This window comes from Haliotis rubra, unplaced genomic scaffold (assembly GCF_003918875.1).
Source record: "Haliotis rubra isolate DU_JTF1 unplaced genomic scaffold, ASM391887v1 Scf26, whole genome shotgun sequence".
Lineage (NCBI taxonomy): Eukaryota > Metazoa > Mollusca > Gastropoda > Lepetellida > Haliotidae > Haliotis > Haliotis rubra.
Window position 1 is genome coordinate 2310376 of NW_025766669.1, and position 27325 is coordinate 2337700.

General features: G+C 40.5%; 2 protein-coding genes across 2 annotated transcripts; both read left to right on the forward strand.

Moving 5' to 3' along the window:
- LOC124279999 lies at positions 1 to 23545 on the forward strand. Its single transcript, XM_046715879.1, has 10 exons — positions 1 to 38; positions 2555 to 8242; positions 8451 to 8765; positions 8961 to 9277; positions 9365 to 16096; positions 16737 to 18086; positions 18479 to 18534; positions 19227 to 19333; positions 19416 to 22965; positions 23509 to 23545. Exons 2-10 carry the CDS (start codon positions 2779 to 2781, stop codon positions 23543 to 23545), a joined length of 17928 nt encoding a protein of 5975 aa, XP_046571835.1. The 5' UTR covers positions 1 to 38; positions 2555 to 2778.
- LOC124280077 lies at positions 23500 to 27325 on the forward strand. The gene is made up of 3 exons (XM_046715954.1): positions 23500 to 23573; positions 23797 to 23879; positions 25607 to 27325. The coding sequence occupies exons 1-3, from the start codon at positions 23556 to 23558 to the stop codon at positions 25968 to 25970; spliced, it is 465 nt and encodes a 154-aa protein (XP_046571910.1). The 5' UTR covers positions 23500 to 23555; the 3' UTR covers positions 25971 to 27325.

A 27325-nucleotide genomic window follows, 5' to 3' on the forward strand; every position in this document is an offset into this window, starting at 1 on the left:
TCAAGACCAACTATCAGACGACTCTCTCAGAGGATCAGGTGTGTTTTCTTTTCTAAGGTCGTATATCAACAGAGGTAATATCTATTCTATACTGAAATTCTAGTTATATGTACATGGAGAGGATACTATGGTTAATATACCATTCAAAACAATTTTTCTTAAGTGGTATAAATAACATAACTGCCTTCTAGTTTAAATTATATATCATGGTACATGATGCATTACAGATATGCTGTTTTGAGATATACTGAACTATGGTTATAATGAGTGAGTTTAATTTTATGCCGCAATCAGCAGTATTCCATTTATATGACGGCGGTCTGTAAATATTCGAGTCTGGACCAGACAATCCAGTGATCAACAGCATGAGCATCGATCTGCGTGGGTCTTTTATAATGAGGTCAAAGCAACCAGTTATGTTAGTTTGTTATAACTGTAGTTCATTGTGTATATAAAGTATGTAGTAAGTGGCCAGGACCATGCAAGGAGTTTGTTATTTAGTCATTTCATCGTATGAATGTTTGTTACAAACATAGTTTACTGTAATCTCCATGTTGTCTTGAAGCTTCATTGGCACCCTGTAATCCAGCATACTTTCTGCTCTGAACGACTATTCATATTAATATAAAAAAATATTCTTTAATCATCATTTCAACCCTAATGCCTTGCAGTCATTTATAGTGTTTTTTCACATTTTAAAATGCATATTGGAAAATTAAAGAACTGATTCTGTCGACAACCCATATATGTATTTGGATAAATGATATCAAACTTTGTATATTACCTCACAGACCTACAGTTGTTGCACTTGACGTTAGTAAACATTTAGAAATTAGGATTACAAATATTGGTTATGTTTAATAAAGACATTCTAAAAAAGGTCGAATTACACACTCAGTCAAGTAAATAGAAGTGTTTAATTTTCTGCATGTTCTGGAGAATTAGTACTTAATAATTCTGCATAATAATATACATTTTAACAATTTTTTCCTCATTAAATCATAGACAGATATAATCAGTTGGTGTGTGATGTGGGAACAAGGAATGAAGGACATATTTGTTGTTTATGGTGACGAAAGAATGTGTTTGATAAGATTAATTATCAAGTGTGCAATAACTCACGCCTTAGTGAAATAAATCCCCGTTTTGGAATAATGCCAAAACCTGTGTCACCTCAGTCCAAAAGACTGCATTGTATAATTGACTGTTGGTGAGTAGCAGTGTGTGGTGTATAAAGAAACTTATAACCTGGGGAAACATGTTATATATTGTAATATGCTATCATGGTTTCATTTAACTGAAAACATCTAACTCAGATTGATCAGGAAAAAACTTCAGGGACAAAATAGTAAGTGAGTCTGTTGGGTTTATCACTGCTTTGAACAGTATTCCAGTTACATGTGTCAGGTTAATGTGGAAAGAAAGCCCGAAGTGTTGAAGGTCCCGGATGATTACGACTTTGAGCACAGTCATGGCGCTGACAAACCTAGAAACATAATTGGAAATAGAAACATATTTCAATGCCCTGTTACCTAGGGCTGTGTATCGGCAAATAAATTGTATTGCAATATGTTGCGATTCAGGTACCTGTATTGCGATATATTGGGAACTTACGTGTTTGACAGTGAGTGACACTAATCGTGCATGTCAATCCTATTTTCTACATTATAAGTTCCTAAACTTATATGTTATGGTTCTGACAACAGCAATCTCAAAATTAGGTTGAATAGTCAGGGATTCTATTTTCTTTTTTTATACAATTGATAGTATTACAGTATGCCGTTTTGTCATTGAATAACAAAGGAAAACATTTGTTGTGAATGAAAGTCAGTGTAGATTTTAATTTAAACCATAAAGATAATCACAAGAACTTCATATGTGTTCTCAGAAAAAAAATATTGCAATACATATCGTTTGATAAGCATATTGCAATATACCAGTAATACCGTGCAGTCCTACTGTTACCCATATATAATACAAGACAAGGCAAGATTATATCTACTACAGCAATAAATAAACTTTGAAATAAAGTTAAAATAACACTGACCTGAAAAAAATGTAACATTGTCATTAGCAGTTCGTCACCAGGTTTTCATGGAACAAACTAGCTGGTACCTGGCTTTAACCTACTACAGTAAAAATAGCAATAAGTTTTAGACTTGATTACTTAAACATAACATGTTATGGAGAGTCTTAAAAAATTAAATACGTGTACATACAAATTAACCTGTACTCTTTGTAGAAATATCAAGCATATCCAATGTTAGCTCATTAGGATACATCTGTGTGCCATCAAATATTTAGATAATCACTACCAATATATTATTGAATCTGATTTATGCCAATAAGTAGCTTGATAGCCAAACTGGTCAGTAAGGATGTCAAATGATCTTTAGGTTATGAACAAGTGTTCTGTATAGTTCCTAAAAAATTAATTCCAGTTGGAAACTTGAAATGGTTGCCTTGACATATAGTTACTCTGGAATTGAAATATTTCATGTCAAATTTAGGTTGACATTTCTGGCTTGTATTAAAATTGTTTGTCTTTTTTCAGCTAATCACTCAAGACAGTCCTCAAGACCTGGCTCGGGCACCAGACGCAGAAAACGCCCAGTGTCAAAGCATAGAGGGAAACACCATAGCTCAGATGAATATCAAAGTTCAGACACTGATGGTGTCTTTTCTGACGATTCACTGACTCAATCAGATGGAAAGCAACTTCCTCACCCTGAAAATAATGCAGCAACATTAGAAGAATTCTCAAACTTTACAAATTCAATGGACCAGTTGACGGCCGGCTTGGGTTCTGTGGACAATGATGGATCTCATCAGCGTGATGTGCCTGCTTTGGATTTAGGAACTGTCTTACAGAGATTTTCTCAGTCTTCACAAGATGGAGTTTTATTTCAAGGACTTGGTGACAACCTAGAGTTAGAAGCAGGAAACAGTGACAAGGACAGTGCAAATGTTGTCTCGGGTAATGGCGGCATGTCGACTGATTTCACTCAGACTGAAGGTGGGAGTGTACAGATGAGGCGGTCTCCTGTCAATATGTGGAGCTCAGAGGAAGGGGATTCTCTGTCGCCTGTACCCTCTTCTGTCCCTCAGGAACAGCTATACACTCGAGGTACGAGAGTTGCCTCCAAACGATCTAACTTGGCTGTCACACCAACTGTTGTGTGGACAAATTGTGAACAATCAGCTTTGATTGATGACTGTAAGAACACTGAAAATACAGGTGAGCCGTCATTTGTTTCTAAAACTGGACAAAAAGGTGAAAATGAAAATTCAGTGAATAGAGACAATTCAGATTCAGCAACTAAGAGTAGAAATGACAACCCAAGAAGTACTATCAAATATGAAGTCACCATCAATGAAGATAAAACAGACATTAGTTACAATGTTGAAAAAACGGAATACAGAACATATGGATTAAAACCAAAAGCTGTCTCTGGTGGACAGGTAGAAAATGCTACAGCCATTATTCCAGATAGCATCAACATCAACCTTACAGAGACCAAAACATTCCAAACAGAAGACCGTTATGAGTCGGTTACAAAAGAAAAAGTGTTGTTGCAAAAGGGTGATGGAAGTGGTAATCGTGACACAGGTGTGATTGTGACAGAGAAACTGTATGAGTCCAACCATTCACTAGAGTGTGAGGATGTTCAGCGGGACTCAAGTGTTAGCAGGGGAAGTTCAGTGGAGCGGCAGATTGTTGAAGAGGATTTCAATTCTGCTGCTTATGTCTATGAGGAAGATCCGATGCTCGGGCAAACTGAGCATGGAGCTGAAGGGAACGTGTGTTCAGAGTATGCAATAGATTCTGTGCACAGTCCCACTTCTATCTCTGAAGAAAATGTGTTGACAAACAAAGACAGTGAAGGTCCTGGAAGTTATTTAAGTGTTGTTAGTAATTCTCAAACCCTAACTGGGTCTGGTGAGAATTGTGAAATAGAAAGGGAATATTCTGATGGACCTTGTGACATAAGTGATGATAGTTTAGATGCAGTGTCTGATTCTTCTAGGGATCAGAAGACAACACTTCTGCCTGGAAGCACTGGTGCCCATGGCATCACTGAAGGTTCTCCTAGAGACCAAAGTCAGTTGGGAACATCAGGTACTGACAGTCATAGAGAACTTCCTCAGTGGCAGACAGAAACTGTGCAAGTGGGAGAGATTGAACCCTTGGACCAGAATGCTGAGGATGTGGATCTTAACCTACAGGATAGATCATATTCACCATGGGTTGTAATAGGAAGAGCATCCACAGAATATATTGATGATAATTACAGAGTGGATGCAGCACCCTACTCAAGAGAACCTATAGTTGATTTACACCTTGTTGAACAAAATGCTGTTGCCCCAAGTACAGAAAGCACCATCCATGTTCAAGAGAACAAAACATCATTTCCTGAAACCATCAAACAATCATTTATCAATTCAAGTTCAGACAAAGAATCTCTATATTTTGCTGATGGTCGTGGGGTGTTAGCTGGTATGAATGATATGACTTTGCCCTATGTTAGTGATGACACATTTGGAAGAGATGGACCCATGAAATCTTCTAATGAGACAGAGGTAAAACATCGTACAGCTTCTTTGCAGTCTTTGCCTAGCATAGGTAGAGGATCAGCAACATTCCTACAGGACATACCTGAAGACAGTTCAGATGATGAACAATCTAAGACCAAACATGTTCATGAGTGTGATTGGAAAAACAAGACAAAGGATAAAGAGAGTTCTGTCACAGGAGAATTGTCTCAAGAAGACTCTGAAAAAGTACCTATGTCTACCTCTGATCTGGATACCAAAGGTAATGTTATGGGGGACAGAAGTCACAGCAGAGATCATGTGAATTCACAACCCCAAGATGACAGTTTAAATAGTAAGAGCACAGAACAGAACTTACCTTCTTCCAGTGACCAAAGTCTTGATCATACATCCTTAAAGTTTGAAAAGAATTCCGAGGAAGATAAAGGGATGGCTGAATTGACTACAGACTTGAATAGATCCTCTCATGAGTCTGAAAGTGTTCCTTTAGTGCGGGCTGGTTGTCATAGTAGTGAAGTGACTCAAGATACTAAGATGGATGGTTCTGGTATACTGAGCACTGACTATCCCGTTAAGGATGACTTAGAACAATCATCAGTGTCTATTATTCCCCAGCTTGATGTGAATGTCATTCAAGGGAAACAGTTAGGGAGTGCAGACAGAGCGGCACCTGAAAGTAATGTTGGCATTATGCAACCATCAGTGAATGAATGCAGTGGGAATACATCTGGTGAGGCTGTATCTGTTGGTGAAAGAGAAGTGAGGACCCAAATATATAGTGGTGTGCCAACATCACCATGTCAAAATACAACTGAAGATAATCAAGTGCCTGGCATATTACTTGGAACAGATCCTATTACTGATGTGCCTGAAAATGATAATCCAATTTGCGGACAGTCCTCAACAGCAACCAAAGAGATAGACATTGTTGTATCCGACAACCGCATTATACCAGACAGTTTACCGGACAGTAGTTTCAGTGATCTTGGTGTTGGGCATGTCCCCCATGAAGTGATCAGGGAATGTCCAGCAGAATCATCTGTCACTGCACAAGACCAAATCAGTAGCCAACATCGGCAAGGTCATGTACTGCCAGACAGAACAAGCACCAAAATGTCTGATGATCTCAGAGATGACACACAAACAATGGACTTGTATGTTTCTAATGATCAGAGAAGCAGGCAACAGACTGTTGAAAAGGAAGCTGATGCTGACAGAGAAGGCATACAAAGGTGTAGTGAACTCATACCTAATGATGATGAGAAGGTTCCTGCATGTGTTGACCCAAAGGAATTGGATAATTTCAAGGATGACACACAGAAGATTGACACTCAGACAGATGCAGTGCATATATCTGATGAAGACAGGAAAGCATCTGGAGATGGTGACCTGAAACAAGCTGAATACAGGGAGGACACACAGGCACACGCTGTATTGCCATCTAATGATCACAGAAGTGAGAAGAAAGAAGCTGAAGCTCTCCGAGAAAACACACAAACAGCTTCAGTACCTGAAAATGCTGATGTTGGTCAGAAGGAATCTGGTGAATACATGGAAGACATAAAAACAGTTGATCTTTACATCGCTCAAGATCACAGGTTTGGCCGAAAGAATCTTGATCAGAAGATATCTTATGCTGACCAAGAAGCATCATCTGCTCCTGAAAGTGATGACGTTAGACAGGTTGAGCCGAAATCAGCTGATTCTCTTCAGGAAGCCCAACAAACATCTTCTGTGCAAAATATTGACGGGAAGATAGCTGATGCTCTCCAAAAAGCCAGAAAAATTTCTTCTGAAGCTGATGACAGCAGACAAGCATCTAGAGATGTTGACCAGGAGGAATCTGATGACTACAGGGAACACACAGAAACTGTGGATATTTTTGTATCTGATGATGAAAGAATTGGGCAACAGAGTAGAAAGATGGAACCTGGTACTCACCAAGAAACCACACCAGTTGTTCATATACATGATTCTGATGATGTGAGAAATGTGCCTTCAGATGTTGACCAGAAGGAGGCTGATGCTTACAGGGAACACACAGACACAATTGATTTGTTCATATCTGATGGTCAAAGACTTCAACAACAGAATGTTGATGGGAATAAAGCTGATGCTCTCCATAAAGCTGAAGAAACATCTTTTGTAACTGAAACTGATGCCAGCAGAAAAGCATCTACAGATGTTGACCAGGAGGAATCTGATGATTACAGGGAACACACAGAGACTGTGGATATCTTTGTATCTGATGATCAGAGAATTGGGCAACAGAGTAGTAGGATGGAACCTGGTACTCACCAAGAAACCACACCAGCTGTTCATGTACATGATTCTGATGATGTGAAGAATGCACCTTTAGATGTTGACCAGAAGGAGGCTGATGATTACAGGGAACACACAGAGACTGTGGATACTTTTGTATCTGATGATCAACAACAGAATGTTCATGGGAAGACAACTGATGCACCCCACAAAGCCAGAGAAACATCTTCTGAACCTGAAGCTGATGACAGCCGACAAGCATCTACAGACATTAACCAGGAGGAATCCAATGATTACAGAGAACACACAGAGACTGTGGATATTTTTGTATCGGATGATGAAAGAATTGGGCAACAGAGTAGAAAGATGGAACCTGGTACTCACCAAGAAACAAGACCAGCGGTTCATGTACATGGTTCTGATGATGTGAAAAATGTACCTTCAGATGTTGACCAGAAGGAGGCTGATGATTACAGAGAACACACAGAGACTGTGGATATTTTTGTATCTGATGATCAAAGAATTCGCCAACTGAATGATGGGAAGATAGCTGATGCTCTCCACACAGTCAGAGATACATCTCCTGTACGTGAAACTGATGCCGACAGAAAAGTATCTACAGATGTTGACCAGAAGGAAGCTGATGATTACAGGGAACACACAGAAACTGTGGATATCTTTGTATCTGATGATCAACAACAGAATGTTCATGGGAAGACAACTGATGCACCCCACAAAGCCAGAGAAACATCCTCTGTAACTGAAGCTGATGACAACACAAATGCACCAACAGATGTTGACCAACAGGAATCTGATGATTACAGGGAACACACAGAGACTGTGGATATTTTTGTATCGGATGATGAAAGAATTGGGCAACAGAGTAGAAAGATGGAACCTGGTACTCACCAAGAAACAAGACCAGCGGTTCATGTACATGGTTCTGATGATGTGAAAAATGTACCTTCAGATGTTGACCAGAAGGAGGCTGATGATTACAGGGAACACACAGAGACTGTGGATATTTTTGTATCTGATGATCAAAGAATTCGCCAACTGAATGATGGGAAGATAGCTGATGCTCTCCACACAGTCAGAGAAACATTTCCTGTATGTGAAACTGATGCCGACAGAAAAGTATCTACAGATGTTGACCAGAAGGAAGCTGATGATTACAGGGAACACACAGAAACTGTGGATATCTTTGTATCTGATGATCAACAACAGAATGTTCATTGGAAGACAACTGATGCACCCCACACAGCCAGAGAAACATCCTCTGTAACTGAAGCTGATGACAGCAGACAAGCATCTACAGACATTAACCAGGAGGATTCCAATGATTACAGAGAACACACAGAGACTGTGGATATTTTTGTATCGGATGATGAAAGAATTGGGCAACAGAGTAGAAAGATGGAACCTGGTACTCACCAAGAAACAAGACCAGGTTCATGTACATGGTTCTGATGATGTGAAAATGTACCTTCAGATGTTGACCAGAAGGAGGCTGATGATTACAGAGAACACACAGAGACTGTGGATATTTTGTATCTGATGATCAAAGAATTCGCCAACTGAATGATGGGAAGATAGCTGATGCTCTCCACACAGTCAGAGATACATCTCACCAGTATGTGAAACTGATGCCGACAGAAAAGTATCTACAGATGTTGACCAGAAGGAAGCTGATGATTACAGGAAACACACAGAAACTGTGGATATCTTTGTATCTGATGATCAACAACAGAATGTTCATGGGAAGACAACAGATGCACCCCACACAGCCAGAGAAACATCCTCTGTAACTGAAGCTGATGACAACACAAATGCACCAACAGATGTTGACCAACAGGAATCTGATGATTACAGGGAACACACAGAGACTGTGGATATTTTTGTATCGGATGATGAAAGAATTGGGCAACAGAGTAGAAAGATGGAACCTGGTACTCACCAAGAAACAAGACCAGCGGTTCATGTACATGGTTCTGATGATGTGTGAAAATGTACCTTCAGATGTTGACCAGAAGGAGGCTGATGATTACAGAGAACACACAGAGACTGTGGATATTTTTTTGTATCTGATGATCAAAGAATTCGCCAACTGAATGATGGGAAGATAGCTGATGCTCTCCACACAGTCAGAGATACATCTCCTGTACATGAAACTGATGCCGACAGAAAAGTATCTACAGATGTTGACCAGAAGGAAGCTGATGATTACAGGGAACACACAGAAACTGTGGATATCTTTGTATCTGATGATCAACAACAGAATGTTCATGGGAAGACAACTGATGCACCCCACACAGCCAGAGAAACATCCTCTGTAACTGAAGCTGATGACAACACAAATGCACCAACAGATGTTGACCAACAGGAATCTGATGATTACAGGGAACACACAGAGACTGTGGATATTTTTTTGTATCGGATGATGAAAGAATTGGGCAACAGAGTAGAAAGATGGAACCTGGTACTCACCAAGAAACCACACCAGTTGTTCATATACATGATTCTGATGATGTGAAAAATGTACCTTCAGATGTTGACCAGAAGGAGGCTGATGATTACAGGGAACACACAGAGACTGTGGATATTTTTGTATCTGATGATCAAAGAATTCAGCCAACTGAATGATGGGAAGATAGCTGATGCTCTCCACACAGTCAGAGAAACATTTCCTGCACGTGAAACTGATGCCGACAGAAAAGTATCTACAGATGTTGACCAGAAGGAAGCTGATGATAACAGGGAACACACAGAAACTGTGGATATCTTTGTATCTGATGATCAACAACAGAATGTTCATTGGAAGACAACTGATGCACCCCACACAGCCAGAGAAACATCCTCTGTAACTGAAGCTGATGACAGCAGACAAGCATCTACAGACATTAACCAGGAGGATTCCAATGATTACAGAGAACACACAGAGACTGTGGATATTTTTGTATCGGATGATGAAAGAATTGGGCAACAGAGTAGAAAGATGGAACCTGGTACTCACCAAGAAACAAGACCAGCAGTTCATGTACATGGTTCTGATGATGTGAAAAATGTACCTTCAGATGTTGACCAGAAGGAGGCTGATGACTACAGGGAACACACAGAGACTGTGGATATTTTTGTATTGGGTGATCAAAGAATTCGCCAACAGAATGATGGGAAGATAGCTGATGCTCTCCACACAGCCAAAGAAACATCTTCAGTATGTGAAACTGATGCCGACAGAAAAGTATCTACAGATGTTGACCAGAAGGAAGCTGATGATTACAGGGAACACACAGAGAAAATTGATTTGTTCATATCTGCTGATCAAAGAATTCGACAACAGAATGTTGATGGGAAGGCAGCTGATGCTCTCCACACAGCCAGAGAAACATCTTCTGTACTTGAAAGTGATGACAGCAGTAATGCATCTAGAGATGTTGACCAGGAGGAATCTGATGATTACAGGGAACACACAGAGACAATTGATTTGTTCATTTCTGCTGATCAAAGAATTCAACAACAGAATGTTCATGGGAAGACAACAGATGCTCTCCACACAGCCAGAGAAGCATCTTCTGTACCTGAAGCTGATGACAGCACTAATGCATCTAGAGATGTGGACCAAGAGGAATCTGATGATTTCAGGGAACACACAGAGACTGTGGATATATTTGTGTCTGGTAATCAAAGAATTCGACAAGATAATATTCATGGGAAGACAACTGATGCTCTCCAAACAGCCAGAGAAACATCTGTACCTGAAACTGATAACAGCAGACAAGCATCTTCAGATGTTGACCAAGAGGAATCTGATGACTACAGGGAACACACAGAGACACTTGATTTGTTCATATCTGATGATCAAAGAATTCGACAACAGAATGTTCATGGGAAGATAGCTGATGCTCTCCACACAGCCAGAGAAACATCTTCAGTACGTGAAACTGATGCCAGCAGAAAAGTATCTACAGATGTTGACCAGAAGGAAGCTGATGATTACAGGGAACACACAGAGACAGTTGATTTGTTCATATCTGCTGATCAAAGAATTCGACAGCAGAATGTTGATGAGAAGGCAGCTGATGCTCTCCACACAGCCAGAGAAACATCTGTACCTGAAACTGATGCCAGCAGACAAGCATCTTCAGATGTTGACCAAGAGGAATCTGATGATTACAGGGAACACACAGAGACAGTTGATTTGTTCATATCTGCTGATCAAAGAATTCGACAGCAGAATGTTGATGAGAAGGCAGCTGATGCTCTCCACACAGCCAGAGAAACATCTGTACCTGAAACTGATGCCAGCAGACAAGCATCTTCAGATGTTGACCAAGAGGAATCTGATGATTACAGGGAACACACAGAGACAGTTGATTTGTTCATATCTGATGATCAAAGAATTCGACAACAGAATGTTCATGGGAAGACAACTGATGCTCTCCACACAGCCAGAGAAACATCTTCTGTACATGAAACTGATGCCGGCAGAAAAGTATCTACAGATGTTGACCAGAAGGAAGCTGATGATTACAGGGAACACACAGAGACAATTGATTTGTTCATATCTGCTGATCAAAGAATTCGACAGCAGAATGTTGATGAGAAGGCAGCTGAAGCTCTCAAGACAGCCAGAGAAACATCTGTACCTGAAACTGATAACAGCAGACAAGCATCTTCAGATGTTGACCAAGAGGAATCTGATGACTACAGGGAACACACAGAGACACTTGATTTGTTCATATCTGATGATCAAAGAATTCGACAACAGAATGTTCATGGGAAGATAGCTGATGCTCTCCACACAGCCAGAGAAACATCTTCAGTACGTGAAACTGATGCCAGCAGAAAAGTATCTACAGATGTTGACCAGAAGGAAGCTGATGATTACAGGGAACACACAGAGACAATTGATTTGTTCATATCTGATGATCAAAGAATTCGACAGCAGAATGTTGATAAGGCAGCTGATGCTCTCCACAAAGCCAAAGAAACATCTTCTGTACTTGAAAGTGATGACAGCAGTAATGCATCTTCAGATGTTGACCAAAAGGAATCTGATGATTACAGGGAACACACAGAGACAATTGATTTGTTCATTTCTGCTGATCAAAGAATTCGACAACAGAATGTTCATGGGAAGACAACAGATGCTCTCCACACAGCCAGAGAATCATCTTCTGTACCTGAAGCTGATGACAGCAGTAATGCATCTAGAGATGTGGACCAAGAGGAATCTGATGATTTCAGGGAACACACAGAGACTGTGGATATATTTGTGTCTGGTAATCAAAGAATTCGACAAGAGAATGTCAATGAGAAAACAACAGATACTCCCTACAAAGCCAAAGCATCATCTCCAGTACATGAAACTGATGACAGCAGACACATGTCTACAGAATTTGGCCAGAAGGAAGCAAATGACTACAGGGAACACACAGAGACTGTGGATATTTTTGTATTGGGTGATCAAAGAATTCGCCAACAGAATGTTGATGAGAAGGCAGCTGATGCTCTCCACACAGCCAGAAAAACATCTTCTGTACCTGAAGCTGATGACAGCAGTAATGCATCTAGAGATGTTGACCAGGAGGAATCTGATGATTACAGGGAACACACAGAGACAATTGATTTGTTCATATCTGCTGATCAAAGAATTCGACAGCAGAATGTTGATGAGAAGGCAGCTGAAGCTCTCAAGACAGCCAGAGAAACATCTGTACCTGAAACTGATAACAGCAGACAAGCATCTTCAGATGTTGACCAAGAGGAATCTGATGACTACAGGGAACACACAGAGACACTTGATTTGTTCATATCTGATGATCAAAGAATTCGACAACAGAATGTTCATGGGAAGATAGCTGATGCTCTCAACACAGCCAGAGAAAAATCTTCAGTACGTGAAACTGATGCCGGCAGAAAAGTATCTAGAGATATTGACCAAAAGGAAGCTGATGATTACAGGGAACACACAGAGACAATTGATTTGTTCATATCTGATGATCAAAGAATTCGACAACAGAATGTTGATGGGAAGACAGCTGATGCTCTCCACACAGCCAGAGAAACATCTTCTGTACATGAAACTGATGCCGGCAGAAAAGTATCTACAGATGTTGACCAGAAGGAAGCTGATGATTACAGGGAACACACAGAGACAATTGATTTGTTCATATCTGATGATCAAAGAATTCGACAGCAGAATGTTGATAAGGCAGCTGATGCTCTCCACAAAGCCAGAGAAACATCTTCTGTACATGAAACTGATGCCGGCAGAAAAGTATCTAGAGATGTTGACCAGAAGGAAGCTGATGATTACAGGGAACACACAGAGACAATTGATTTGTTCATTTCTGCTGATCAAAGAATTCGACAACAGAATGTTCATGGGAAGACAACAGATGCACTCCACACAGCCAGAGAAGCATCTTCTGTACCTGAAGCTGATGACAGCACTAATGCATCTAGAGATGTGGACCAAGAGGAATCTGATGATTTCAGGGAACATACAGAGACTGTGGATATATTTGTGTCTGGTAATCAAAGAATTCGACAAGAGAATGTCAATGAGAAAACAACAGATACTCCCTTCAGAGCCAAAGCGTCATCTCCAGTACTTGGAACTGATGACAGCAGACACATGTCTACAGATGTTGACCAGAAGGAAGATGATGACTACAGGGAACACACAGAGACTGTGGATATTTTTGTATTGGGTGATCAAAGAATTCGCCAACAGAATGATGGGAAGATAGCTGATGCACCCCACAAAGCTAGAGAAACATCCTCTGTAACTGAATCTGATGACAGCACACATGCACCAACAGATGTTGACCAGGAGGAATCTGATGATTACAGGGAACACACAGAGACTGTGGATATTTTTGTATCGGATGATCAAAGAATTGGGCAACAGAGTAGAAAGATGGAACCTGGTACTCACCAAGAAACAAGACCAGCGGTTCATGTACACGGTTCTGATGATGTGAAAAATGTACCTTCAGATGTTGACCAGAAGGAGGCTGATGATTACAGAGAACACACAGAGACTGTGGATATTTTTGTATCTGATGATCAAAGAATTCGCCAACTGAATGATGGGAAGATAGCTGATGCTCTCAACACAGCCAGAGAAACATCTTCTGTACGTGAAACTGATGCCGGCAGAAAAGTATCTACAGATGTTGACCAGAAGGAAGCTGATGATTACAGGGAACACACAGACACAATTGATTTGTTCATATCTGCTGATCAAAGAATTCAACAGCAGAATGTTGATGAGAAGGCAGCTGATGCTCTCCACACAGCCAGAGAAACATTTTCTGTACTTGAAACTGATAACAGCAGACAAGCATCTTCAGATGTTGACCAAGAAGAATCTGATGACTACAGGGAACACACAGAGACTGTGGATATTTTCGTTTCTGATGATCAAAGAATTCGCCAACAGAATGATGGGAAGATAGCTGATGCTCTCCACACAGCCAGAGAAACATCCTCTGTAAATGAAATTGATGCTAGCAGAAAAGCATCTAAAGATGTTGGCCAGAAGGAAGATGATGATTACAGGGAATCCACAGAGGCAGTTGATATTTTCGTATCTGATGATCAAAGAAATCGACAACAAAATGTTGATAAGAAGATAGATGATGCTCTCCACAAAGCCAGAGAGACATCATCTGTACCTGAATCTGATGACAGCACTAAAGCACCTTCAGATGTTGACCAGGAGGAAGATGATGATTTCAGGGAACATACAGAGACTGTGGATATATTTGTGTCTGGTAATCAAAGAATTCGACAAGAGAATGTCAATGAGAAAACAACAGATACTCCCTTCAGAGCCAAAGCGTCATCTCCAGTACTTGGAACTGATGACAGCAGACACATGTCTACAGATGTTGACCAGAAGGAAGATGATGACTACAGGGAACACACAGAGACTGTGGATATTTTTGTATTGGGTGATCAAAGAATTCGCCAACAGAATGATGGGAAGATAGCTGATGCACCCCACAAAGCTAGAGAAACATCCTCTGTAACTGAATCTGATGACAGCACACATGCACCAACAGATGTTGACCAGGAGGAATCTGATGATTACAGGGAACACACAGAGACTGTGGATATTTTTGTATCGGATGATCAAAGAATTGGGCAACAGAGTAGAAAGATGGAACCTGGTACTCACCAAGAAACAAGACCAGCGGTTCATGTACACGGTTCTGATGATGTGAAAAATGTACCTTCAGATGTTGACCAGAAGGAGGCTGATGATTACAGGGAACACACAGAGACTGTGGATATTTTTGTATCTGATGATCAAAGAATTCGCCAACTGAATGATGGGAAGATAGCTGATGCTCTCAACACAGCCAGAGAAACATCTTCTGTACGTGAAACTGATGCCGGCAGAAAAGTATCTACAGATGTTGACCAGAAGGAAGCTGATGATTACAGGGAACACACAGACACAATTGATTTGTTCATATCTGCTGATCAAAGAATTCAACAGCAGAATGTTGATGAGAAGGCAGCTGATGCTCTCCACACAGCCAGAGAAACATTTTCTGTACTTGAAACTGATAACAGCAGACAAGCATCTTCAGATGTTGACCAAGAAGAATCTGATGACTACAGGGAACACACAGAGACTGTGGATATTTTCGTTTCTGATGATCAAAGAATTCGCCAACAGAATGATGGGAAGATAGCTGATGCTCTCCACACAGCCAGAGAAACATCCTCTGTAAATGAAATTGATGCTAGCAGAAAAGCATCTAAAGATGTTGGCCAGAAGGAAGATGATGATTACAGGGAATCCACAGAGGCAGTTGATATTTTCGTATCTGATGATCAAAGAAATCGACAACAAAATGTTGATAAGAAGATAGATGATGCTCTCCACAAAGCCAGAGAGACATCATCTGTACCTGAATCTGATGACAGCACTAAAGCACCTTCAGATGTTGACCAGGAGGAAGATGATGATTACATGGAAGATACAGAGACAATTGATTTGTTTCTATCCAATTATCGCAAAAGTTGGCAACAGACTGCCAAGAAGACCCCTCAATCTCACCAAAGAGACACTGTTACAGTTAATGAACATGGAGCTGAGAATGAACATCATGGTGCTGGCCAGGTAGATTCTGATGATTACAGGGAAGACACAGAGACAGTTGATTTGTTCATATCTGATGATCACAGAATTCAGCAACAGAAAGTTGATGAGAAAGAACCTGAAACCCTCTTAGCACACGCCAGAAACAGAGAGTGTGTTTGGTACTAAAAGCCACAAAGTGGGACCACATAACACTGATCACATGGATTTAAATGCAAAGTGGGAAAAGTCAGACAGTTTCTTCCCAAAAGAAAATGCACAATCACTAATGAAAAGCAAAGAAATGTCAGGAAAAGTCTCTGAGAATCCTTTTACAAATGCTGATGTGGAACAGCATGCTAACTTTACAGATTCTGCAAATGTTACCACCACTTGGATTCATGGTCAAACTGCCGGATATAGTGCAAGCCTTCAGTTAACAATGGACAATACAAATTATCCAGCTCAATTGGAAGAAAATACTGTTTCATGTTATTTGACAGATTCAGGTAGCAGTCATGGGCTTGAAAGTGCACCCTTTGAAAACGTGAAAAACAGTGATAACAATTTTCGCCAAGATGCCCCATGTGATGTTCCTTATTCTCAACATAATACTCTTCATGAAATACATGACACAAAACATGTGGATGTAAATCCCTATGATGCCACAAGTAACACCCTGTCCTTACACCAAGAGGTATCACTTGTAAGAACAGAGAAGCCCAGAGAGGATCGTGTTTCAGAATCAAGCAGTAAAATGACAAGTCCACAGATGTCAGACAGACTTTTCTCTCAAATGCCATCCACTACTCTAAAGCCTGTAATATCTGGATCAGAGCCAAGTCTGTCGGTGCATAATGCTAAAACAAAAGAGGACAGGGACATTTTAGAACTTGTTTCGAACATTGACAATATTGAAACTGAGACTGAAAGAAAAGCTTTACGTAAGGAAGTTAAAGAAGAAATTAAGAAGCTGAAATACAAGGATCAGAGTGACTCCGCCATAAGTTCTGACTACACTGACCTTGAATCTTCATCCCCAAGAAGTAGCCAAAGCAAAGAACAAGACTCACCCAAACATATCTACCAACAGCAAGTTCAAATTGGACAAACATTTCATCAAACAATGCCACATAGAGACTTCCTAAAACTAGTTGCCAAGGATGAAGAACAGGAAAGGGCCTCACTGAAAGATTCAGGAAATGTGTATGATGCAGATGAGGTAGACCAGCCGCAAGGAGAATCTTACTTATGGGAATTAAAACAGACAAGAAACAAGGCAGATGTTAAAGTGCTGCAGGCTGTGGAAACAGGTATGACAATCCAGACTCACACTGAAGATAGTCATCAAGGAGACATGGAGGGTGATTCTCATTCACTTTCAAACATAGACGTGTTGGAAAGACAAAGTTCTAGTATCAGAAATGTTCATGATCGTGAAAGTTCTGTGACAAACCAAGGGGGATATGCAATGTCGAAACAAAGGCCTCTGTCAATGTCAAATATTGCTGATCAAGAACTTCCAAATCAGTCCTTCACGCATAAATCTCTTACTCCTGCTCCCCAATTAGATGACATAGGGTCAGTTGGTGAAGTTAAAGCAAACGATGATGCAGCCCAGTTGCTAATGGCATCAGAACACTTGCCCAAATATTTAGGGTCAGAGACAGTGCAAAGATCTCTCCCAGCTAGTATAGAAGCAGTTGATAAATACAAGCAATCTGAAGAGAAAAATGAATCAGTTATCCCTGATGATAGAGATGGAAGTCACAACACAAACAGTCATGACCTTGAAGGTTTCACAAATCAACATGCTCCTGCTGAGGATAGGGACAATTCATACACATTCTCCTCACATTACCAACCAGCCACAGTGGATCCAAGTATATCAAATAGGATCACCATAAGTCATAGACATGAAGCAGACTGGCAGACTGAGAAAAGTCCTGAGAAAAGGGAGGTAATGGTTCATTCTTCACATGCAGCAGCTGGATATGATTCCCAGGGTCTTCCAAAAGCACCATCAGCTGATATTGTTGATAAATACACATCCTATGAAGGTCAGCATGTAGATTCTGTTGATAGGACAATGCAGGCATCAGAAAGTGTCGTATTGGAACTAAAGACTCCATCAATGGCTGAAAAATCATCAAGACAGATCTCTGAGGTTAATCTGCAAAATGAATGCATCACAGATTTACACAAAACTGCAAAACAAAACATTGGACACAGTTCTACACAATCTCAACCTTTTCAAGATCTTATTGAACCCCCAAATAACTGGCGGTCAGTGTCAACGCAGGTATATTCATCTCCACTGATGTCACAAAGTTCTCAAGGAGATCATTTGTCTCTCCCAAGCATTCATCATGTTTCTCAGTGGAGTCAGACTTGCATTTCTAATGAGGGTAGTACTCAGACAGATCACGTGGGAATTAATGTAACTTCAGCTGGAATTCAAACAGATGAAGAGAAAGTTACTCCTCATGTCAGCATGAAGTCACAAACATCACAGACTATTGAGACTCTGTATGGAAATCAAGCACCTCCTACATCAAGATATATGGCAAGCAGAGCCATGAGGGCGTCAACCACCACACCAACTACCCCCAGACGTAGGCGACCAGCATCGAGACTTTTCGTCAGATGAAGAATACATCCTGACCAGGAGGGATTCAGGATTTAGCTCTCTGGCAAATTCCCCATCTGTTATCTCATTTGCATCAAACAGAAGCTACCTTTCCAGTGTGTCAACACAGACAGAAAGCCAAGTTATCCATAGGTCTAGCTCAGCAAGTCAAACACTCAACAGAAATCATCCACATCTTGATAATGACAGTTCTGTGAGACATGGACAGATTTCCAGTATATTGTATACAGGTAATGAAGAACACAGGCAGACATTGTCCCCAGGTGTGAGTCAGAACACAGATGCCTCTTCACTTGGTCAAATTCAAAGACAATATCAGAATGAGAGATTGTGTGATGCATCTGCACAAACTGATTCCTCTTCTGGTGGTAGGATGACCAACTCTGAAACCCAGACCATATCTGTTTATCCTTTAATGCCAAAAGGCACAGAAAGTGCTGATCAGTACCATGCAAGTGGATACCAACAACAGCATTCAGGGGAAGGAACATTAGGTCTTGTTAACTATGGATCAGTTGAAGGTTTGTCATTAAGGTCATCACAAAAATATGGCATGACAGAAACACACAGCCAAACTGATGCTAGACCACATTCAGTCCATACCGAAACAGATAGCATATCAGTAACCCAGCTTGGTCAAGTCATGTCTGACAACAGGATGGACAGTTTGGAAGGAGGCTTACCTATACTCTCAGAAGCCCACACCCAGCTAACAAGCAGTGCACAAACAGATTCAGAAATCTTCCTCCCCAGGGATGAGGAGGGTAATGGGAAGGTCCAACAATCTACAATGCATGATGCCTCTGTATCTGCTGACTTCGCACATTATGAATTCTTCATTTCAAGTGATGACAATGGTGTGGGACAAGAGGTTCAACCATGTTCTCAGAAGTTCAACCATGTTCTCAGAAGGGGACAGGCAGCTAACAAGAAGTGCTCAAACAGATTCAGAATTCTTCATTTCAAGTGATGACAATGGTGATGGGAGAGCCCCACAATCTACAGTGCAGGATGCCTCTGTATCTGCTGACTTCACACATTATGACAGTGTGACAAGAGGTTCAACCATGTTCTCAGAAGTGGACAGGCAGCTAACAAGAAGTGCTCAAACAGATTCAGAATTCTTCATTTCCAGTGATGACAATGGTGATGTGAGAGTCCCACAATCTACAGTACAGGATGCATCTGTGTCTGCAGACTTTACACATTATGACAGTGTGACAAGAGGTTCAACCATGTTCTCAGAGGTGGACAGGCAGCAAACAAGAAGTGCTCAAACAGATTCAGAATTCTTCATTTCCAGTGATGACAATGGTGATGGGAGAGTCCCACAATCTGCAGTGCAGGATGCATCTGTGTCTGCAGACTTCACAGATTATGACAGTGTGACAAGAGGTTCAACCATGTTCTCAGAGGTGGACAGCCAGCTATCAAGAAGTGCTCAAACAGATTCAGAATTGTTTGTCTCCAGTAATGACAATGGTGATGGGAGAGTCCCACAATCTGCAGTGCAGGATGTGTCTGTGTCTACTGACTTTACAGATTATGACAGTGTGACAAGAGGTTCAAATATGTTCTCAGAGGCAGACAGCAAGCTATCAAGAAGTGCTCAAACAGATTCAGAAATCTTCCTCTCCTGGGATGAGGAGGGTGATGGGAAGGTCCAACAATCTAAAATGCAAGATGCCTCTGTATCTGCAGACTTCACAGATTATGACAGTGTGACAAGAGGTTCAACCATGTTCTCAGAGGTGGACAGCCAGCTATCAAGAAGTGCTCAAACAGATTCAGAATGGTTTGTCTCCAGTGATGACGATGGTGATGGTAAAGTCCAACAATCTGCAGTGCAGGATGTGTCTGTGTCTGCAGACCTTACAGATTATGTTGGTGTTGGTGTACAAACTGATGACAAACAGGAATCATCATTCACGGAGATGATACCACACTTGAAACAGTTCCCACATACTGTTACAAAGGACAGTATCAGAAATCAACATAATGAACATCAATCAGTTGAAACTCAACAAAATAGGGAACATGCTATACCAGACTTAAGCTCAACCAGTGTTTGGGCTCAAACAAAAGAGGATGATTCTCAAAAGGAGAAGTCATTTGAGACAAGAACCAGTGTTCAAACAGAGAGTGATATATATGGCACTGATAGATTTGGAAGTTCTGAATATAGGATTTCCCTGAACAAGAAAAGTGAATCAGATATTGCTAATGTTTCAAGTTCAGGACCTGTTTATCATCATGAGGTGACATCATCAGTATCAAGAAGCCTAAAACTAACTGAAGCAAGTAATTTAGATCCTTCGCTTCAAACAAATCCTGGTTCATATACAGATGAGGAATCTCCTCAAGATCATGTGAGTGATAGGACTTCCATAAGAAATATACAGAGTGATGCATTGTCTCTTCCACCTGTGCTAACATCTGTAGGCAAAGATATTGATGGGCTAAGAAGAGAACATTCACGGATGATGGAACTTCTGGAACGTTCACGGGAAAAGTCCACAACTCTGTCACCAAAATCAAAAGGGTCCCCACCATCCTCCTCCTCAAGTAGTATGTCCCCAGTTACAGTCATTGAACAAGGTGGTTCCAACAATGGCAGCTTGGAAGGCAGTCCACCAGAGACTCAGAGAGATAGACCAGCACACACTGATCAGCAAGACTCACAACTGAACCGAGAAGAAATACTGAAGTCATTAGAAGTTGAGGACCTTACTCTAAGAATTGGAACTGCAACTGAACAAGCCTGTAAGAGTCCAAGTAACAGCTTTGAACATGAAAATCAAAAAGAAGGTTTCTTGCCATCATCTGATTCTGCAGATCAGAATTTTGATACCACAACACTGATGAGCAAGAATAAAAGCAGTGAAAAGGACAGTGAAGACAAACAGTCAAATATGACAGAATCAAAAACCATGAGTGCTAGCATGTGTGAAACAACTCAAACAACTGAACCTGTTTCAGTAAATGACTGCTCACAGACTCCACATCCACGTGCAAGTGCAACACAGACATCCCATAGATTTGATTATGTGAACAACCTGAGCCCTCCTCAGATTCATATTAATATAAATGATGAGGATGTTGTTGAAGACATTCTCAGTGACAACTCTACTACGCCCTGTATGTCACCATCAACTGTGCCAGAGATAATTGATGACAATAGCTATGTGTCGCCCAGTGGTAATCCATCACACACCATGACCAGATCAAGCAGGAGATACGTGAGCACAGGAGTGGAGGCATGTGTAGATAGTTCCGATGAATTCACACAGACGGATTATGAAGATTCCACCTTGGACTCGAGCTTTAGCAGTGACAAATATCGTCAGACTTCTGTGAAGTCAACATCAACTGACTCTGTCAGAATTCAGTCAGAACTAGAAAGACTTGAAAGGGAACGAATAGAAATCATTGAGCTGCTATCGCTGAATTACTTGCCCTCGAGCCTCACTGTGGAGCTACTGGAAGCAAAGATGAACTATTGTATTGGACAGACAGATATGTTACTTGCCTCTCTGGAAGATTCATGGGATAAAGAATATACTGAACTAACATCAAGTAATGCTGGGCTAAGTAGAGTCACCAAAGAATATGTTTCCAACTACAGACAGCAATTCAAAGAGTCCAGACGGGAAATGGCAGCTGCTATTGAAACAAAGCAGCGTCTGAAATCTCGAGGCAGAGGAAGGAGGAAGGCTAGAAACAGTGACATTCTAAAGATGAAAAGGAGAGCTGAGATTGAGTCATTCAAACTGGAGAGATTACGGGAACAAGAAATGCATCAGAGAACTCGTAGTTACAGTCCTCTAAAGCAATATGTACCTGCGGCCACAGGGAGAGGACGGAGTTCTCCAGGATCTGAACAGTCTTCACAGGAATTTAAGTATATGACACCCAAGCAGCGCAAGAAGCACCTTGTCAGCCTCAGGAAGAAGATAGTAGCGGAGTCGGAGGATGAACTTCATCACCTCAGATCAAGATCAGTGTCACCAATATCAGACTACTACTTGACTGAATCCCGGTACTCACTGAATTCCTCCAGAGAATCCAGCTTCTCCCCCGACAGAACACTTTCCCCTCAAATGTACAATCACCATGGCTACAGTACACATGGAACAAATGAATCAAGGGACATTTATATGGAGTCAATGTACAGACCCCACAGTACAGGTTCCATCTACAACCACTACAGTGTCGACCGTCCCCCTTCTCGGAGCGTGTCTGCAGCCCAGATCATGTCGAACGGCGTTGACCCTGATCAGATGATACAGGAGACTGCCATCATCAGACAGCTGAACCAGAGGCAGATTCTGGAGGCACAGTCTTCACTGAGGCAACTGGAAGCCAGGCAGAGGCTGATGTCAATGCCCATGACCAGGTGTGTAGTAGGGAAATATAGACGTTATACCTTTGTTATTTGTTTCATTATGATTCACTCAGCAGTATTCCAGGTATATGGCTGTGGTCTGTAAATGAATACATCTAGACCCCAAAATATAGTGATTAAAATATAGTGTTAAATATCATAAGCAGCAATCTATGCAACCATATACCATGACAATGGACCAGACAATACAGGTATTAATATCATGAGCATCAATATACACAACTGGGTTACTAGCACATGTATCAGCCAAGTAAATTTGGACCAGACAATACAGTGGTTAATATCATAAGCATCAATATACACACTTGGGGTACAAGCACATGTATCAGCCAAGTAAATCTGGACCAGACAATACTGTGATTAATATCATGAGCATCTGGGCTACAAGCATAATGTATGGGTTGCTGAAGGCCAGTGCTGCTCTGGGATCTTCATGGTTTATATGTAATTATATTTTGAGGTCGAAGTTTTTCTTTGTGTTCAGACTGTAAAATTGTGTATGGGTATCATTTCAGCTCACCCGTTCCTCATCAGCTTCCTTTTCTGCATCGAATGCACCACGGAGAGCTAGCAGTAACAACATGAACATCACACAGGAGGTAGTACAATTGTACAATTTATACAAAGATTCTTGCAGAATTCTCATTATGTATGGATATACTTTCTTTGATTTGATATTTTGTTATATTTCCCCAATAGCCTAAAAAATTGTCATAAGGATTAGCATGTCAGTGGAAACATTTATTCACTAACTTATATTTTGTGTTAGTAATAATTGAGAATATATGGTAAATGTTTGAATAAATCTTATTGTGTTATCAGGCTATAGATGATGAAATCCAGAGTATGAGAGAGGAACACAGTCGATCCTCAGGCAGTCCTGATCTGATGGAAACCAGCTCTCGGTAAGCTGCCAGATTCTCTATGGCTTCACTGTCTGTTTGTTAAACTTCTGCATGCTTACTACTACTACTACTACTACTACCACTACTACTACTACTACTACTACTACTACTACTACTACTACTACTACTACTACTACTACTACTACTACTACTACTACTACTACTACTACTACTACTACTACTACTACTACTACTACTACTACTACTACCACTGCTACTTACCAGTGAAGATCTTGGTTAGAATTGATCTTCATTAACCCATGCTTGTCGTAAGAGGTGACTAATGGGATCGGGTGGTCAGGCTTGCTGACTTGGTTGACCCACATGTCATTGTATCCCATTTGCATAGATCGATGCTCATGATGTTGATCACTTGATTGTCTGGTCCAGACTTGATTATCTGCAGAACACTGACATAGCTGGAAGCGCTGCATTAAACAACAAACTAATACTAATACTGATTAATCATGTGTATTTGTTTAAGCACTAGCCTCCATATATGTTGCTATAACTGGTATGCATGACAGTCACAAAACTGTGACTTGAACGCATTAAGTTTGAGTTTTATGCTCAGGGACAGTTTGTTCCATATAATTCTGGGGCAGTATCACTTGATGATTTCTTTTCATAATTTGTGATGTAGTAATGCTACCTTGTAACCAGCTACAACATGTAGCTTGTGTGATGCTGAATGGATTATACTTATTTGTAAGGCTCAAAGAGGAGATGGCATATGATACTTTGTGCAAAAGTGGACTCACTGCCTTTCTAGGGAAGGGAGGTAACTCTAAATGTAATTCATTGACAGTTTCTGAAAGTTACACAGAGCATAATTGTATTTTCCTTTTAGATTACTGTCATATCTAACAAACACCATATTCAGATAATGTTAACTTTAACTAAGAGGATAGATAATAGAAATCATAATTTGTCTCATGTTATTAAAAATAACTCACTCTTCAAACTCTTTCAGAAAATCAGAAGTAACATAACAAGGCATAGCAAGGAGAGATTTAATGTTTGATTAATTAACTTTGATACTTCAGATACCTAATAAAATTATAACACATTCTACAACTTGTATCCTTCATAAGCTAAATTGATGCTGAAGTTGGAACTTTCACATGTTTGATATGAGACTCTACAATGAAAGTATTCCAGTTATATCACAGCTTTTTTGTTAGATCTGGGAGGAACACCTGAAGTGATGCAGGTCTCAGACATTTTATGTTGGTAAAACCATGATCATGGTAGCAGTGAGGCAAATCTAGAAACATGTAGGACAAACCAGGATTCAAACTAAGACCATCAATTTCCTGTGTGCCCAAGGGAGGCAACTCTGCACAGGGAAGTAAAACGATATATGTATAAAGCATTTGAGATTGTGTTTCACATTAACTGAAATACAGCCACCATTTGTTTTTGCTAGTTTGTCAGTAGACAAGTAATGTCAGCGGTGTGTTACCATGTATTGCTAGTCAACATTGTCTTCATGATCAGGGGCGGATCCAGGAGTTTGGAGAAGGGGGTGCACATTAATCATAAAATCCAAAGGTTAGGGGGAAATGCCCCTTAGGGAAAACTTTTTTGAGAGAGAGGGGGAGGGTGCAATTGAAACAAACAAAATGCTGATTTGCTGTTGATAAATCAATTTACTGTAATAAATTTAGATAAATTAAATTACTTAAATTTCACAGCCCTAAACAGGTGTTTTCTGGCCATTCCAGATATGACTCCCAGTATGCATCACTGCAGTCCTCCTTCAGTAGCTATGCTGCCTATGCCAGGGACCACCTGGCACGCAGTGAGCGGAGGATCCAGACAATCATCCACCAGGTCCCGGTCTGTCCACCATCACCTCGTATCTCACCCTGGGACAATCAGGGTAGCCGGCGCGAGTCTCTCTCCCCCGGCCCGTCCGTAGTCAGTGACCTTCATGCCTCGACGGAGTCCCTGGCAGAGTCTTCCTCCACCAGCTACATGTCCTTCACTTCCAACATCTCCACCAGCGATGAGAACAGGTACTCTCGGAGCCGACCAATCAGTTCCAGAGATGTCAAAGCCAGGATTTCAAGGCGGGTCAGGAGATGAAAAGACTGATTCAAATGTCAACCAAATGAATGTCAAAGTTGGATACTGTTTTTTTAAACAAATTTATTTGTTCAATCATAGCTTACCTGTGATAAACACTTCCCACTTGTGCCAAATGAACTAATGATATTTGTTGTGTAATTTGATGAGTGCAAATACCACAGTATGCCAGGGCCTGTATCTGGATACCTCAACACGACATCGCCTATTTATTCTACCTTTCTGGCCTCTAGCGTCCGACAGTATTTGCCGTATCTTTGGATGTGGTGCAAGTTCTAAGTCACCTCACCGATGACAGCAGTCATAACAAAGAACACTCTGTGTGAAATGAACATGTCTGCCAAAGATAGGAGTAGTCTCCAGGAAAACGCTATGTGTTGGTTTAACTGGAGATGTTTGATATTGAATCACGATTCCCTCCATAGAGATAGCTGTGCAGAATGGCACATAGAGTCTTAGCTATTTACAAAGGTCATTCTTAGTATTATTTATAAGGTTTATATGATTTTTTTGTTGATAAATACTTATAACCAAAGCGAATTGTGATATGTGTGAATGAGGAAAACGTCTCATGTTATATTACAATCATACTGATATATGTACATCATGTGTCTCGTAATCCCCCACATCAGAATTAGATCATATAGTCATGAAATGCATGTAGTATTGTTATATATATTTAGAAAACAGTTGTGTAGAGGAACGTGTTAGAATCTTACAGACGAAGTCAAACCCTGTACCTGTGCCTTGAGACAAAAGTTTCTACTGGCTATATGTATTCAAGCCTTTGTTATTGGGGTTTCGACACGATTGAACAATCCCTGAATTGCAGGATGAATTGACATTTTATAGCTTTTTTATCGTAGAACAGAATTTCTACTCTTGTTTATTATTGTTGCATGTTGTATTTGTTGGTCATACAGTGTCATGTTTTTGTTGTAGTTTTTGCTGGTTACATGAGACTAGGCAGTATTACAAGTAGATTCGAATTCATTATCCTGTTCCGTGTTTGTCGTAACGTGTATGACTCATTTTGTATGATATCATATAATTTATTGTGAGTGACAAAAATTCTAGTTATCAGTTTATGATACTATGGCTATGTAAAGTTTTCAGCTCTCATTCTGGATATCATGAAATTTGCCTATTAATTAGAGAATGGTTGAATCGCACACAATTTGTTTAACGGATGTCTTCACACACAGCACATTTCCATGATATTATGTCAAAAAGCACTGATTTTGTTGTTGTAATTATTACTTTTTTATGTTCATGCCATCACTTCATTTTCAAAACATTGTAATTAATTCTTATTTTGTAAATACGTGTTTCCTCATAAACTATATTTTCATAAA